Source organism: Sinocyclocheilus anshuiensis, unplaced genomic scaffold, assembly GCF_001515605.1.
Source record: "Sinocyclocheilus anshuiensis isolate Anshui unplaced genomic scaffold, SAMN03320099.WGS_v1.1 scaffold1568, whole genome shotgun sequence".
NCBI lineage: Eukaryota > Metazoa > Chordata > Actinopteri > Cypriniformes > Cyprinidae > Sinocyclocheilus > Sinocyclocheilus anshuiensis.
Genome location: NW_015554307.1, coordinates 163,444 through 181,798, shown reverse-complemented (window position 1 = coordinate 181,798; position 18,355 = coordinate 163,444). Strand labels below are relative to the sequence as shown.

Sequence of the window (18,355 nt, the reverse complement as noted above, 5' to 3'; positions counted from 1 at the left end):
ATACTATTGAAGTCGATGGGGAACATCAACTGTTTGATAACCAGCATTCTTCAAAATATCTTCTTTTATGTTCAACAACTCAATTTTAAACTCAAAGAAATTCATACAGGTTTGGAACGACATGAGGGTGAGTAAATGATGACAAAATGTTCATTTTTGGGTGAACTATTCCTTTAACTCAATGTCAGAGCTAAATCTACTCTGAAAGTCCTCCTCCATGCCTAGAGTAGAGCCATATATGACCTACATAAAATATTTCAGATAATTAAACTATTTCTGTTTTTTTTTTTCAACCATGAGTGTTCATGTGTGTTTGCTGCATCTCATACAAGACTGTCAAAGTGTTGAACTAGTTGGTTTGGTTGGTGAATGTCATTACCTGCTGTACTATGGTAGTGAGTTCCAGGCACAGCTGGATCACGTTGTTCCTGGTCACGGAATAATCTGCTACGGCAGCAAATGGTGACCTGCAAAAGAAGTAACACCTGGAATTAACCATTAGATTATTCTTAGAGCCAGACCCACAAGATGGACAATTTGAGTGTGTTTGCAAATTGTAGATGTGTATATGTTATCCCTATTGACCGTCAATGTACTCTAGACCCAGTTTCTCACTTCCTGTGAGTGACGAAGTGAATGTGGGTCGTGTGTATTGAGGCTGTGTGCTATATATACAGGGCTGTAGGAACATTGGTTCATCGTTTCCATCCTGTCTCTAAATATTCCTCTAAGACCGCTGGGAACACCAGCTGACGCACGCCCAGAAGCCCCTCACAATTTAAGAAACTCTAACAATCTTTCACCGCTGGGCTAAATATCATTCATTCAAAGACCTCACAAGCACTCTTATACCACCCGAACACACTAAACTCGCTTTCCTAAACAGGATTTGGGATGCAGCTCTCAGCGAATACCAAATTCCCCTTCAAAACTCCGCTCCTAAATGTCAGCGGCTTCACTTGACTCCCAAATATCACTTTGCGGCAGATAAGTACACCGACAGCATCTGACCTCGGTTCAAGGACACCTGTCAGCAGGCATGGACGCAGTGGTCAGAGACTTCACGAGAAATGTCTGGAAAAAACCTGAGGGGATGGAGAAGGAGAATGGGAGGGAGAGAAAAGACTAAACGTGAGAGAAAAGATAGCAAGAAGTTCAAAACCAAGTCATCCAAGTAGACTGAGAGATGCTAAAATCTATGCAGCTCATTCAATTCTCTCCAGGACTGAGTAGACTTCATTACATCCAACCTTTGCTCTTTTGAAGCATTTGAGCACATGCCACCATCTGGACACGACGGCTCCAGGCTGACAGGAAATCCATCAGTTGGGTAAAAAAGACCACTACCATCTCCTCATGGCCAGGCCTTAAAGTTTCACCCCATCCTGCTCCAGTTTTTCAATCAATGTGTGAGAGTCTGAGAGCTGGTGTGTGCTTGTAATTGCTTACGCGCTGCTGTCTATCTTCATTTCAAAGATCCTTTTACATACGGAGAGAGAATCAGAATACTTTCAGCTCCCATCTGAACAAATCAATGAAAACGCATTAGCACTATTAATGTCAGGGCATTTACATTTATGCATCTGGCAGATGCTCTTCTCTAAAGTGACTTACATTGCATTCAAGGTACACATTTATGCAGTTCACAATCTCCCTAGGAATCAAACCCACGACCTTGGTGTCACTATAGTGCCATGCTCTATAGTTTGAGCGTCAAGAAAGAGTTAAGAACCTTTATCTAAGAAACAATGATCACACCATTACAAGATAATCTATAGGCAGTGATGCACTATTCAAGAAATAAGTTAATATATTTAATATATTTATATATTATATATAAAATATAATTATAATATATTTATATTTATAGAACCCCATCACTTTTTTTTTTTTTACATATATATGTATATAATGTTGTGATACCTAAATTTACTACCATTTAAATTAATCAATTTATTTCTAGTGTTTTATTTTGAATTTTAAAATAACCGAATTTTAAAGTTACTCAGTATTATTCAGTATTAAATGAATATTCAGTCCTGAATTTGAAGAAGAATGAATGTGAAAACAGCTGTTTTGAGTTAAATATAAGACAAAAACTTTAGGGCTTAGTTAGTGTAGATGCCAAATTTAAAGTGGCACAAATGAAAATGAGGCTTTGAGGAATAGAAGCACAGTGTGTTCGTTACACCTGGAGGTTGAACATTCAGTCTTCTCACAAATTTCAAATGGGGAAAAAAGACATCAATGTTCAGTTGCCTGAATTATCAACAGTCAATATGGCTTGTACTCTGACTATGATCTATTATGCCTCTTAATGTAAGTGACGGAACTTCCTTTGCATTCCAATAAGCCCCTCCCACCTGGAGCTCCACCCACAGTGAATGAGAATGAGGGAAAGCCCACTACAAACCCAAGAGAAGCAGCCAGATACCATTAAAATGATGATCACCGACTTGGCAAGTGGCAGAGGAGAGCCGGTGTCAGGCTGGATGGATATCAACCAATAACACTTAAGGGACGGAGACTCTCAAGTCAGTCATAATGTCTCTTGGCTTCAGATCCATTCACCTGCGTTAGTGTAACTCCATTCCTCCCTCTCTCTCAGAGTTCCTTCTGTTCTTCCACTATGTCTGCAGGGGAGACGACAGCTCTACTGGGGACTCTTTTGGCAGAGAAGAGAGGCCGGGGAGTGTAATTAGGCCAGCATTAATGAACGAGGGGAATGAGGCACCCCTCCCAACTGGTGGCCTTGTTCCTACAGCGTACGTTCCTGATTATGGACACTGAAACTCCGAAACCTCCCTAACCCAAACACTGACTGGCTACAAGTTCACCTTAGTCAGCAAGCTGATGTGGATAAGTCCTCTCAGCTTGATCCCAATCCAGACTGTGCCAATGTGAACTGTGTGTGATATGGATGGCTCTCAGCTCCAGGATCAGCGGGGTGGCGGGTGCCCGGGCACAGCAATAGAGAGATGGCATTCTCAGCAGGGTGAAGCTGAGAGGATATCAAATGCCGTCTGATGGAAAGGGTCCTACTGTGCGGTGCTGTCCCAGTCCAGAGCTTTAAGCCAGGCTCAGTACCAGAGGGAGTTGGACCGAATCAAGCAGCTGGGTGCCAAATGGATCATTCAGCACAAACCACTTGCCTGATTTACCTTCATTTCGAGATGGAAAGGTACAAATACTGCAACACTAGAGTCTATGACTTAAGTGTCTTATGAGGTGTTTAATACTGACAGTGATTTGCAGCAACAAAGTGACGGGAAACAATTAATTTGCAATGAGAGCTGGAGAAATTTCTAGCAAATGAGAAGTGTACAACAACAACAACAAATTTGTGTACTCTCAGCTTTGTTTAACACATCTTACCATGTCAGATCTCAGTAATATATATATATATATATATATATATATACATACACATACATACATATAAACAATAGTATATATAAAATATAAACAAATATAACATATATAAGAAATATATAATAATATATAACAATTATACAACTATTAAACATGAAACAAAAAAAATACCAATCAAATTCTAATCAGTTAAATATTTATCAGTATGTAACAGCAAACAAAAAGTGACGTTTTATTGCTTGTAGCTTGGTTTTTTTTACATCTGTGTTTGCTCTCCATCTTCTTTCTTTACCTTTCCGTGTAAGATCTCAGCAATATATATATATATATATATATATATATATATATACTGTATATACTGTATATATATTCTGCTGGCCATTCTTTTAATTGCTGTGCCATTATTTGCTACAACAAATAAAATATATTTTTAATTTTAGTAATGCATTTGTGACCCTGGACCACAAAACCAGTCATAAGGATAAGGGTCATTTTTTTTAAATTGAGATTTATACATTATCTGATAAATAAATAATCTTTCCATTGATGTATGGTTTGTTAGTATAGGTCAATATTTGGCTGAGATACAACTTTTGATTGATGAACTTTTTCAACATTTGAAAATCTGGAATCTGAGGGTGCAAAATATTGAGAAAATCGCTTTTAAAGTTGTCCAAATGAAGTTCTTATTAATCCATATTACTAATCAAAAATTAAGTTTTAATATATTTATGGTAGGAAATTTACAAAATATCTTCATGGAACATGATCTTTACTTAATATCCAAATGATTTTTGGCATAAAAGAAAAATCGATAATTTTGAACCATACAATGTATTGTTGGCTATTGCTACAAGTATACCCATGCTACTTATGACTGGTTTTGTGGTCCAGGGTCACATTTTTCTTTTTGCTATAATGATTTATATTTTTTCATTAATTGTACTTTTTAACTGTGAACAAGCTGGAATTTATACAGCTACAATCTGACAAATTTATACACATTTTTTTTTTAAATTTAAAACAACGGAATATGATGCAAAACATTACTGTTTGTTCTTACTGATGCTTTCAAGTCTATAATTTTTTTTTTTTTGCTAATTCGACAAAATAACCTTTACATTAGCCAGTTAGACAACATTATCTTGATGACAAATCATCAAAATTTGCAATAATGTACAATATATGATAGAAAAGTGAGTGGTTTTTGGTGAAGAGCAAATAGTTCTTGAAACATCTAGAATAAAAAAAATAACTGTTGATAATTTATCTATCTATATTGACACTCAAGCTTCTTTTAATAAGATAGATAGATAGATAGATAGATAGATAGATAGATAGGCAGCCTTCAAATATTGTGTTGGACAGTGGGGGGGCTTTTGAGTCAAAAAGGTTGAGATCCACTGACATAGAGAATCGATGGATGTGAAATTTTCAGTGAAAACATAATTTCTACAGATTTTTCCTCACAAAAAGCACCAAAATTCTATGTGGACCTGCTTGTGAGAAAAAATTACAACCGCTGGACAGAAATGTTCAATTTCTCACTTTCCTTACATATCGCTCTCTCTGAAACATTGCTCATCAATACATCATAAAGAAATCACAATCTAAAGACAACTGTACATTAACAGAAGCCATGTGGTTAAAACCTTGAACAGAAAGAAGCTGAGTTACAGAGAGAGACAGAGTCTGTTTTATATAATACCTCTTCACTCATGTACCTGATTGCTGAGGGGAGGAACACAAATCAACATGATTGAATTTGAGCAGACAAAAGCTGACCACGCACACACCACACAAGAGACCCCAAGTCTGTAATTTCTGCCCACCCTGCCACACAAAGTGTCACTCCAATTCGCAGTGCCATCCCTTGACTGGAGGGAAGACCGTGCATGACATGATTTACACAAACAGGAAATGTTCCTGGATCAACACCCTCTGCTGTTCCTGGAATAACACTCCAGGAATCACAGCCGCATCTCTGAACCTAAGCCCAAAATCAATGGCCCGGGAAGGAACAACAAAGGATGCTGATGCAGGAATACATCTTAAATCCATACTAATCCATAAAAACCAAGACTAAAACTCTCATAATTACATTATGTACAGTTTTGGTCAGTAAGACTTTATGTTTTTGAAAATAGTCTCTTATGCTCATCAAGGCTGCATTTATTTGATAAAAAAAAAACAGAAATATTATGAAATATTTTTATAATATAAAATAACAGTATAAAATAACTATTTGAGAGTATGTCATTTATTCCTGTGATGCCAAGCTGAATTTTCAGCATCATTAATCCAGTCTTCAGTGTCACGTGATCCTTTAGAAATCATTCTAATATGATGATTTGCTGCTCAAGAAACATTTCTAATTATTATGAATTTTGAAAACAGTTGTGCTGCTTAATACGTTTGTGGAAAAGAGTATAGATTTTTTCATGAATATAACGTTCAAAAGAACAGCATTTATTTGAAATAGAAATCTTATAACATTAAAAATGTCTTTACTGTCACTTTTGATCAATTTAACGCATCTTAGCTGAATATTTTGTACTACTTTTGTAGTATTCAAGATCTAATTACTCAAATATATAAATGTCAGATTAATCAATTAATCTCAGTCAGTTGCTCACGTCACAACAGCATTCATCTGACTATCAACAACGAAAGATGATAAGACTCTGGAGCTCAGAATAAGCCCACTATTAACCTTTAAGGTCATTCTTTAAATCTTTATTTGATATCATACCATTTCTAAGGAAGAGGGCACTGAATTTGGCTATACTCCAACAAGTAAGGCTTTAAAACCTTGACACATCAAGGCGGTTGAATTTTAATAAATTAAATCGAATCTGTGTTTATTTATGTTAAGTATGTATTAAATCATGTATTGATTTGGTGTGTATGTGGCTCTTAGCAGGACTAACCTATCCAGCCAGGCCAGAAGGCTCTTAGCAGCAGCGATGAGGTCCACCACAGATGTGAGGAAATCGTTGGGCAGTTTGCGGGTCGTCCGGCCATCGTAATGACCGCTGCGTCTGCGGCCCGTGATGAAGTTCTGCAGGTTTTTGGCAGAGGCATTGAGCTTATGAGAGAGAGTTTTCAGGTTTTCAGTCTCCAGCCCGTAGTTCTGTCAAACAGAGATAAAGACTATGAAATGTTTTAGTGACAATACTGGTTGGCAAACAATTGCAGGAATGACTCAATCAGAATTGCTTTTCGTTTCCCCACTATTCTGTCTCCATTTTAGATTTACAATTCTCCTCTCTCTGTTTTCAATTTTAGTTTTATTGCGCTTTATTGGCATGGCAGAAGTTGTAAATTTGTAATTGTGCAAACTGCGCAAGTAAAACTAGAAAAGGAAAGTTTGTTACAACAAATTCTGAATGTTAATTGCCTGAAGAAAATATTGTTTTAAATTAATTTAATATTCATATTAATAATTATTTTAATAGGATAAAATAAAATAAATACAATTTTATATGAATATAATATATTTTAAAAGTTAAAATAAAATAAAATAAAGTAAAATTCAATTCAATAAAATTGGTTAGGTTACATTAAAGATGAAGAATAAATTGTAATTGATTACAGTGAGCATAAATTTATTAATATAGACACAGGCACAAAGCACATATTTCACTGGCAGAGACTCTCTCTCTCCCTCTCTCTCTCTCTCTCTCTCTCTCTCTCTCTCTCTCTCTCTAACTCACACCCTCAAGATCACTCAGATCCCAAATGAATATTCAGCACCTGGCAGAGAGAGAGAAAGAGTGAGTGCTTCATATGCAGAGGTGCGTTGAGTGGGTGGAGACAGAACATAAAGTTCAGGCTATGAATAATGCACTGAGAGTCTCTGCTGCCAGCTGATAGGAGCTTACACACGCCACGCTCCGCACTGAGATAACGCAATCAGCTCAGACAAATCTGCATATCTAAATCTGACAAAAAACATGTCAGAACAAAGCCAAAAAGCAAACTTTAGATTTCACATATGCACGTTTACTTTTATAGGCCTCTTTGGCGTATCTTAAATCGAAACTGCTGATGTCTGTGTTTGTGTCAGAGTGAGGTCGCAGCAGGTGCCTTTGGCAGAGAACCAAATTACCTTGTTCCTGCATAAATAGCACTGATCAAGGGGCAGAGACTGATCAAACGCAGCATTATGCACATACATTCAAGAGCACAAACACAAATTTGTCTTTCAATCTATTGACTTTTAACTCTAACTGTAACCCTCACAGAAATCCTTTTTTGCATTATTAGAAGGTGATGTATACGGTGACCGGGAGGGGACATGTTCGGTTCAACTCGTGGGAACGTGATATGCCGTGGCCACAAGATCATTTTGTCGAGGTAATAACATCCTTATGCTGTGGCCACAGCATCGTGTTCCCACGAATTGGAAGATGACTCAATGATATATAATTGTTTTAAATGTTCTTAGTTTGTTTGTGTTGTGTAAATCTGTGATGAAACTGATTGTATTGCTGACCATTTTGGCCAGGACACTCCTATGAAAGAGATTTTAGTCTTTTCTGGTTAAACAAAGGTTAAATAAAAAAAATAAAAAAATAAAAAGATGTGAAGTCGTGGCCTCAAGATCATATGTTGAGGGAACAACATCCTTTTCTCGTGGCCACGAGTTCAATGCGTAAACAAACCTGCATCACCATAGCAACCTGGGATTATCAGAGATGGATAAAACATTTTTATCCATCCCACAGTCTTGTAAATCCATTAACTGATTGTGTCTTTATACGATCAATAATTTGCCTGATAATTAATAGTTATTTAATTTTATATATACACATTTTATTTCTGATATAAATAAAAATATCATCTGAAAGCTGAATAAATTTGAATAAATTTGAATATCTGGAATCTGAGGGTGCAAAAAAATCGAAATATTGAGAAAATCGCCTTTACAGTTGTACAAATGAAGTTCTTAGTCATGCATATTACTAATCAAAAATTAAGTTGATAATTTTGCCCTATTCAATGTATTGTTGGCTATTGCTACAAATATGCTACTTATAAATGGTTATGTGGTCCAGGGTCACATATATATATATATATATATATATATATATATTATATAATAAAAATTATGTGTGTGTATATATTGATAAACAGTAATGTTATATTATAGAAAGTATATATATAAGATATATTATAATATTGAAATACATAATTATTTTTCTAATCCTATCTGAATAAGCACAACAGCATACATTGTTATTATTTGAAGAAATAATGAAAAGAAATATGTAATATTTTATCATTTAATGTAGAATTTTCCTGATAAATAATAGTTATATAATTTGATTTATTGAAATTTAATTTCTGATATAAACAAAAATATAACATTAAAATTAAAACATTAAATATAAAATTATGACATTAATATTTATCAATTAAAATAAACATTGTGTCTGTGTGATAAATAATAATATACACATTTTTATATATATTAGTGCTGTCAAAAGATTAATTGATTTTTCCGTACTGCTGGTTCGTCTGGTCAGAGGAGAACTGGCCCCCCGACTGAGCCTGGTTTCTCCCAAGGTTTTTTCTCCATTCTGTCACCAATGGAGTTTTGGTTCCTTGCCGCTGTCGCCTCTGGCTTGCTTAGTTGGGGACACTTCATTTCCAGCGATACCGTCGACTTGATTGCAAAGATACTATTTAAACTGAGCTGGATGTTTACATCACTGAATTCAATGATGAACTGTCTTTAACTGAAAAATTTGTGTTTACTATTGTCATTTACTATTGTCTAATTAATGCTGTTCAGTTGCTTTGACACAATCTGTATTGTTAAAAGCGCTATATAAATAAAGGTGACTTGACTTGACTTGACTTGACTTATTTTGTGTTGTTATATAAATATATAAAATAACAGTCACCATTTATTACCATTATTTTTTATAAAGAGTTGCTCATAAAATATGTTAATGGATTAATAAACACAAAACGTCTTATTTAAAACATACAAATGGAGAAAGGTATCTGTGAGGGCTGTTTAGGGGCTGAAGAAAACGTGTGTGTGTGTGTGTGTGTGTGTGCGCGCGTTTTTGTGACAAATGAGGACATAAATTTGTATAATGACAAAGGTATGACATAGGTATTACAAGGAGAAGGTGACTTTTCAGGACATTACCCCATGTCCCCACTTTTCAAAACGCTTATAAATCACACAGAATGGAGTGTATTGAAAATCTGAAATAGCACAAAGTTTCCTGTAAGGGGTAGGTTTAGGGGTAGGGTTGGTGTAGGGCAATAGAATATACGGTCTGTACAGTATAAAAACCATTACACCTATGGGATGTCCCCACTTTTCACAAAAACAAACCTGAGTGTGTGTGTGTGTGTGTGTGTGTGTGTGTGTGTGTGTGTGTGTGTGTGTGCGTGCGTGCGTGCGTGCGTGCGTGTGTGTGCACGTAAAGTGTGTATCAGTATCTCCTCTCACATCAGTAGGAGATCGATGAGAGTAATGTGCTCCATCTTGTCCGAAGAACAAATCCCACACACACTCACTCACAAAGTACAAGTACAGGTAATAAACACACACCTGGAACACTAAAACAGGTTTGTACAACACACACAGACACACAAAAGACACATTAATCAGCTTGTGAGGGGAGGTAGACTTGGGGAGCAGACGATGTGGGGGGGATCGACGCTCAGAATCCTCCATGCTAATCTATTTAGAAGCTCTCTGCATGAATGCAGCAGATAACACACACCACAATGACAGAAAGATAAAGCAATATGGAGGGGAAGAGCGAGATAAACAAATAAGTGAGAGAATGACAGCCTTTGAGAGTTTAGAGAGGCGGGAAAGGAGAGAGTGGGCCGCTCTGTGTCTCTGAGGTCAATATGCTGTCAAACAATAAGGACTCAACAGTTCTCTGGCTTCCATCAATATTTGTGCGAATTTGTGTCTGTGATGGTTTCAAAGACAACTAACAGTGGGGAAACGGTACCTTAGTGAATTAATACCATGCTCACAAGACAATGCCGCAGGATGCTTCATTGTTTACAGTGTTGAAGTAATTTTCTCTCAGCGAGTTTTTGTTTTGAATAAGAAAGTTTGTGGCATTGTTCTTTCCTGCACATTTTTTCTCTAAAATTAAAATTCTGTCATTATTTACTCACCATCTTATTGTTTCAAACCTGCTTCATCAAGTCTTGACCAGTGTTATTTTAGTATTAATTTGATACTATTACAGTATTTATTAATATTTTGATTTGTAAAAAATATTTTTACGTTTTCAGTTTCATTTTATTTTTTAGTAAATTTGTTAAATTTTTGTCATTTTTTATATATTTTTTTTCCCCACTTTTTTCAGTTATACTAATTTTCATACTTCAGCTTACTTATTTTAAGTTTTTTTTGTTTTTAATTTAATATTTATATTTTATTTTATTTAGCTTTATATTTAGCTTTATTTCAAAAATGAAAATTAATATAATAGTTATACAGTTAGCAATATACTGTACTGGCCTTGACATGCCATATGTAAATGTCCATACTGTAAGTACAATTTGTTGTACTATTTGTTGATCGGTATTCAGTAACACTAACTTCAACGTGAACAAATTCAACACACAGATTTCAAATAGTGTTTTCTTTTCATCTTTCAGTGATTAAAAGTTAAATTCTGAATTTCTAATAAGTTTAAATTGGAAATGAAATGCTGCAAATGAGATCTGAGAGCAAAACATTTCAGGGACAGTGACCTTTAAATTAAAATTCTATCATTTGGTCACCCTCGTGTTGTTGCAAACAAGTTTGACTTTTTCTTCTGTGGAATATAAAATAAGATATTTTAATAAATGTATGATTTGTTTGTTTGTTTACAAAAAAACAGCTTGGTTACCAACATCATCTTTTGTGTTTTGCAGAAGAACGAAAGTCATACAGGATTGGAACGACATGAAGAAGAGAAAAGAGCAGCAGGAACATTCTGCAAAATATCTCATTTTGTGCTCCAAGAAATATAATCAGAGAATCTGAATTTTTTCACTGAATGATTCCTTTAAATTAAAAAGCGGCTTTCAAACTGTACAGCTGAGGCAGCTTTTATATGAATGTACAATATGTCTAATTTCATACGCACGTGTCTACAGGCTGACATTCACAAGGGCTGTGTAACGTGAATGTCATCAGCTCTGATTTGGGATCAGTGTTCAGAGCAGATAGAGAGCACAGCAAACTCATCTATTTATGATTAATGCTCTCCTAAATGTCAGCAGCACAGGCCAGTGGTTCACAGTCCCTCACAAAACCTCACACTCATTATAGTTCACCTAATGTTAACTCTACACTGAAATTCAGTCTCAGGAAAAGACAACAAGAAACATATCTCTTAGAAAGACAAGTTGAAGTGAAGATAGATAAAAAGAGCAAAAGGACAGGTCGAGGAGAGACTCAGGCTGGGCGGCACGTGAGACAGCTCACACGGATGCGCTAAACATCATCCTGTCGTCTGTTCCCTCCCGTCATGATGCTGACATTCTGAAAGCGTGGGCTGGGAAGTCATTGTTTTAATTCGAGAGAGAGGAAGAGGAAGAGAGAGAGAGAATTAGATGGAAAGCTAGTTATTAAATGCTAGATAATGTAAAAGGCTCAAGCGGTGCAGAGTAAATTTCAGCTTAAATCCTTTTCCCATCTCCCACACTGTCTGTACTCTTGGTACCTTTTTGAAAATCATTTTCAAGCCGTGGAACGTCACACAGCAATAAAAATTTGTCAAGACACACATACGCACACGCACACAGAGCAGATACAGATTAAGGCCACAGGAACAAATCCACCTAGCAAAAAGCCACATTTAAATACTGACTGAGTGGCATTTTGAGAACAAATCTGTGGAAATCTTTCCTAGGAGAGCAATATTATTATCTTATAAAATTGAGGCTGACTTTTAAGAGAACATGCAATGACATTCGCAACTTATTTCACTTCTGTAAAGTGATGTTTTTCAAACGGAAACAGAATATTAATTTGACTGGATTTTGAAAAAGAGGCTCCAACATTTTCAATTGATTTATGGTAAATTTATTCATGTTTGTTAATACATATTTATTCATATTTTTTTTAATGATGTATATTATTATTGTTAATTTTAAGTTATAGATTTTTACATTGTTTACCTTTTATTATAATTACTTTTTCTTTTATTGCTTTTTTGTTTAAATTTATTCATATTATTTTAAATGTTTAATATTATTATTTTTTCTTCTTCTGATACCTGTATATTATGTGAAATAAGAAATAGGTAATTTTTTGCTTTATTATATTTTATATTTGTTCATATTATTTAAATGTTTTATATTTAGGGATGCACAATAAAATATTGGTATCGGTACTCGGTATCGGCAAGTACCAAAAATAAAAGTATCGGTATCGGGCGAGTACTGGAAAAAGTGGTATCGGTGCATCCCTATTTATATTATTATTTTTATTTTTAAGTTATTCGATTTTTACATTTTCTGCCTTTTTCATCCGATATATCGTACAAAATAAGATTATGTAAATTGATTATATATTTAAATAGAGCCATTGATTAGTTTTGTTTTATTTTATTTTATTGTGTTAACACTCATTCATATTATTTTAAATGTTTAATATAATTTTTTTAACTGTAAGTTATTTTTGTCCTTTTCTTCTGATATATTATGTGAAATAAGAAATAGGTAATTTTTTGTTTTATTAGTTTTTATACTTATTCATATTATTTAAATGTTTAATATTTTTATTTTAAGTAATTAATTGTTACTTTTGTCTTTTTCTTCTGATATGTTAAGCAAAATAAGACCATGTAAATTGATTAAATAAGTACATTGGCTAATTTTATTATTCGTTTTTCATATTTAATCATATCATTTATACTTTTATTATTATTATTATTTTTCATTTTCAGTTATTAGATTTTATTTTTTATTTTTTAACTTTTTTTGCCTTTTTTTCTTGATATATTGTGTGAAATCATGAGACCTGTCCAAGTCATTAAATAAGTAAATAGAGTCATTTTCAATTTCAACAGCTGTAGTCTTTTCAGAATGTGATATTGTTTTTCTCAAAGTGATCTTGATATCTTTGTCAACATCGTGCAGTAGGGGACGCAGTGTCCGCCAGCTGACGGGGTGTTGAACAGCAGATGAAGGATCAAGCGCATAAAGAAGCGTGAAGACTCTCACCAGAGCGCACAGCAGGTCCACAGCTTCCAGGATCAGCTCCTGGTGTCCGATGCGGGATACCCCCAGATCCTCCAGCTCCTGATGGGTGATCCTCAGCAGCTGGTCACCTCCTACCTTCTCCCGTTCAAAGTTCTTTATATACTGCTGCAAGCAGTCATCCAGACCTGTAGGAACATCAAGAAAATATCAGCAATCTAGGCTCATTTCTAATTTGTATCGGCAAAATTAGAACATCCCAAAGTATGTGGGATTTATGGTTAAAGTGCCCAAATGGTAGGGGATAGTGGGGGAAGATCTCCTCCATAAGACCAGTGTCTTATTACTACTATATTGGAACATTTAGAGATGAATTTAGGATGCACAAGATGATGATATATCATAAAAGTAATAATAAATGTATCTAATATTTCCCACACCCCTTTGCGTGAAGATAACTGGTAAATTAAGCATTGACCTGGTTTCTGTTAGAGAGCCCATGAGTCATGCAGATGGTGCTGAACATTTAATAATTGCTCATCAAAGCGATAACAGTGGACAAGTGCAAGGTTTATGAAATAAATATTTATGTATTTTCTGTTAATTAATTTGTAAAACCTTTCACTTGACCACTATTAATGGTTTAGGCAATAACAGAGTAATTTAGACTTCTGCATTGTCTAACACAGAAATGAATATTGCCATATACAGTACATAAACATAAACGTGCCCATTACTACACTGCATAGATCTCATACTGCGCAAACTAAGATTTATATCCACTTTGGTGTAATTGATTTAAAATCAGTAATAGTTCATGAAAATTTGCTGAAAATGTACTCACCCTCAGGCCATCCAAGATCTAGATGATTTTGTTTCTTCATCAAAACATATTTGGAGAAATTTAGCATTGCATCACTTGCTTACCAATGGTTTTTACTTTTAAACAGTGCTTTCTGTGCATATTTCTCTCCTGATTCAGAAGAGAAGACTTTTTTTCAAGCAATATTATGGATAAAGGATAAATATTTTAGCCGGAAGCAATGGTTTGATGCTAAAAACATCAAAATGATGGATTTGTTTCATACAAACATGCAGCTTTTTTCACTTTTCACAATATGTTAATTGATGGACTGGAGTTATTGTGGATTATCTATCCACTGATGAGCAAGTAATGTAATGCCAAATTTGTTCTGATGAAGAAACAAACTCATCTACATCTTGGATGGCCTGAGGGTCAGTACTTTTTCAGCAAATTTTCATTTTTGTGTAAAAAGCAGCGGTGATTGATAATGAATTATAATATAATCAGGTTTGTGCGTGCCAAATGTCTGTGCAGCACAAAATCTTAATAAATGCATCTGCTTTAGACTCTGTTTACCCCAAAATCAGTGACAACTAAGAAACGCAATGGATGCCACACTTATACATGATGACTGACAACCTGTATTCCACCCTAACTATGTCGCATATCCATCAAACTGACAGTAAATGAGAGCTAAGCCACATCGCAACCTTCCTATGTTTGAGCGAGAAGTACATTTGATGGAAAGGAAACATAACTGTCCAAAAAAGCTGCATGTAAATAGAATTTGTGATGGACAGAAACAGTTGGTTTAAATTAAACCATAACTTCAGCCATTTTGAGATCTATATCAGTCTAGAAAGCTCCGTGTCCAGAATAAAATCCATCCTAAATCAAATCAGAAATGATTGCTGCACCGTCTACAGTAATGCCTCTGAAAACCGATAGGATGCGCACATAAATCAAAATAATAAAGTTCCAGTCAGCTGTACAGGATAGATGCGGCTACGAAGACTATAAATACAGAGGAATAGACTAATAAAGAATGAGTGATCTAGAAAGCTTCGAAAACACCACCATTCACAACTGTCACCATCAAACAGGTGACGACACACACTCTCAGTAATGCTACACACTTGTTGGACTGCATTTGTCAGTCTTGGGCATTCTGTCGTCCAACGGCACATCTCACAGCAGCCGCGCTCTCCGAATAGCTGCTGTTCGACACAACGTACATAACTGCAGGATTTACATATTTTGCTTAAAGCATGTGCATGTGTTTATAATAGTGTATGGAAGAAGGAAGGTCGTCGGAACTCTTTTTAATCTCACTAGCTGCCCTTAAATAATTAAATCTAATGCAACTATCATCATCCAGCTCATTAACAGGAAGGGACAAAACCCATTGGCCAAGACAGGAAGAATAACAATAGCTGTCATTACTGTTCATAAACAATATCGGACTCATTAATGAGAGACTGCTTCACTTGTTAGATAATTAGTTGGTGATCTGAGGTCTGAATTTAACTTGGAAGGGACTGCTGAGGATGAGAATCTCAAAGCGAATGCGAGATGAATTCTGCTGATGCTGTGACTCTGATTCACATACTAGACAGGTGCAGTGAACAATTAACTGTTAGCTAATGTTGTTAATAATGATGTGTGGGCAACAGGATGAAGTGATTTAGAAAGAAAATAATGAAATAAAAGCAGAGAGAATGTGAAATCCCATTGTTAATCTTAAGAATATACCTGTGACAAGAATGGTCCCTTAAAAATTCTGTCTCAGGCCCCATCATGAATTCAAGCGATGACCCTTTACCAATACAGAAATTTTGGTTGATACTTATAGCCATTATTAATTTTTAAACTTTGGTTAAAAACCAAAATGTCTGCTATTATATTACAAATCTAAATCTTTTTTGTTGTTGGTTTTTTTTTACAGAAAATTAAGTAATAATTTTAAGGCACAAAAGGAAAATAATTAGAGACATTATAGGCTAATAGCACTAATTATTTATAAAATTGTGACCAAATCTATAGTATATTTCCTCTTTTAACCCTCATGTTCTGTTGAGATTGACTACTGTTCAAATTTTTACTTATGCTCACTAAGGCTGCATTTCTTTGATCAAAAATACAGTAAAAAAACAGTTATATAATAAACTATTATTACAATTTAAAATAACTGTTTTCCATTTTAACATAATTTAAAATATAATTTATTTATGGGATGGCAAAGCTGAATTTTCAGCATCATTACTCCAGTCTTCAGTGTCAAATGATCCTTCTGATAGCATTCTATTATGCTGATTTGCTGCTGATTTCTTACCATTTTCAATGTTGAATTGTCAGACTTTGTTCTGTGTTTTGTGTGTTTTGCTCCCCATGTGTTTCCATGCCATTATTTGGTCCTTCCTGTTCCTGTCCTAATTGTTTCCAATTTGTTCCAGGTGTGTCTAGTTATTATCCTCGTTACCTTTGTATTTAAGTTCCTGCCTGTTCAGTTTCCCTTTTGTCTGGTCTACTTGTTACGTGGATGTGTTTCCTGCTGTACATTGTTGATGTACCCTGTGTTCTATGGATTAAAGACTGTTTTCGTATATTCCTCGTCTCCTCGCTCCTTAGTTCCTGTTATCCTCGTGTGTGTGTGTGTCGTGACAGAAGACCAGACCAATAACAGAAAAGTAAGCGGCGCCCCCACTCCCCTTGTTTTATTTCCGTTTTAAAAGTTTTTTGTTTCCCGGTTTTCCTCTGCAGCAATGGAAGCGGCCGCTCAGTTCACCGCCCTAGCTCGTCTGGATCTCCCCTTCATTGAGTATTCCTGGGAGTTCTGCAGGCTCGCCGTGGCATCGGCTTTAGACGACGCCACGCTCAACTCGCTGTTCTGGCACGGGGCCAATTACCATCGCCCCATGGACCTCCCAGACACCACGGGACTAAGCTGGAGGGAAGGGACCCTCCGGTGTCTGGAGAGCGTCCGGCCCCGAGCCAGAACCAGCCCACCGGCCACGGCATCCTCAAGCCCGCCGGCTCCAGCCTGCCGGCCGCGGCTCTCTCCAGCCCACTCTCTCCAGCCGCAGCTCTCTCCAGCCCGACGGCCGCTCCGAAGTCAAGCCCGCCGGCCGTTTCGATGTCAAGCCCGCCGGACGCGGCTATCTCCAGCCCGCCGGCCGTTCCGATGTCAAGCCCGCTGGCAGCGGCTCTCTCCAGCCCTCTGGCCTTTCCTGTGGCAAGCTCGCCGGCCGCCCAATTCACCTCTAACCAAAAGAGGAGGATGAGGAGAAAGGGACTGTTCTCCGCCCTCATCCGAGCCCCAGAGCTCGCTCCAGTGTCGGCTCCAGCCCCAGCTCCTCGAAAGCGCCTTGCTTTGCCTGCTCCTCCAGAGCACCCTCCAGTGCCAGCCTCTCGTAAGCGCTTCACTGTTCCTGAGTATAGCCCATGGAGGGCTCCTGTTCCCGAGTATAGCCCACGGAGGGCTCCTGTTCCAGAGTATAGCCCAAGGAGGGCTCCTGTTCCTGAGTATAGCCCACGGAGGGCTCCTGTTCCCGAGTATAGCCCACGGAGGGCTCCTGGCCCCCAGTTAAGCCCAGGAAGGGTTCCTGATTCCTTGTTTAGCCCAGGAAGGGCTCCTGATCCCCAGTTAAGCCCATGGAGGGCTCCTGATTCCTCGTTTAGCCCAGGGAGGGCTCCTGATCCCCAGTTAAGCCCAGGGAGGGCTCCTGATTCCTCGTTTAGCTCAGGACGGGCTCCTGATCCCCAGTTCAGCCCAGGAAGGGCTCCGGATCTCCAGTTAAGCCCAGGGAGGGCTCCTGATTCCCAGTTCAGCCCAGAGTGGGCTCCTGTCCGTGCCGTGGTGGCCGAGCCGGCTAAGTTCACAGAGGCTCCGCCATGGCAACCTGAACTGCCTGCTCCGCCATGGCAACCCGAGCTCCCTGCTCCGCCATGCCCTCCCGAGACCCCTGCTCCGCCACGGCCTCCCGAGCTCCC

The 18,355-nt window shown here is 37.0% G+C and overlaps 1 protein-coding gene across 2 annotated transcripts in view; it reads right to left on the bottom strand.

Moving 5' to 3' along the window:
* LOC107671348 (connector enhancer of kinase suppressor of ras 2-like) overlaps window positions 1-18,355 on the bottom strand; it is a 106,030-nt gene that overhangs the window by 72,665 nt on the left and 15,010 nt on the right. The window contains exons 2-4 of one of the 2 annotated variants that reach the window (XM_016464245.1): window positions 13,585-13,748; window positions 6,303-6,505; window positions 380-485 (exon numbers count right to left, since the gene is read on the bottom strand). In XM_016464245.1, coding sequence (XP_016319731.1) covers window positions 380-485; window positions 6,303-6,505; window positions 13,585-13,748 — 473 coding nt within the window. The remainder of the gene's footprint in view (window positions 1-379; window positions 486-6,302; window positions 6,506-13,584; window positions 13,749-18,355) is intronic. The other variant, XM_016464244.1, reaches the window with a different exon arrangement.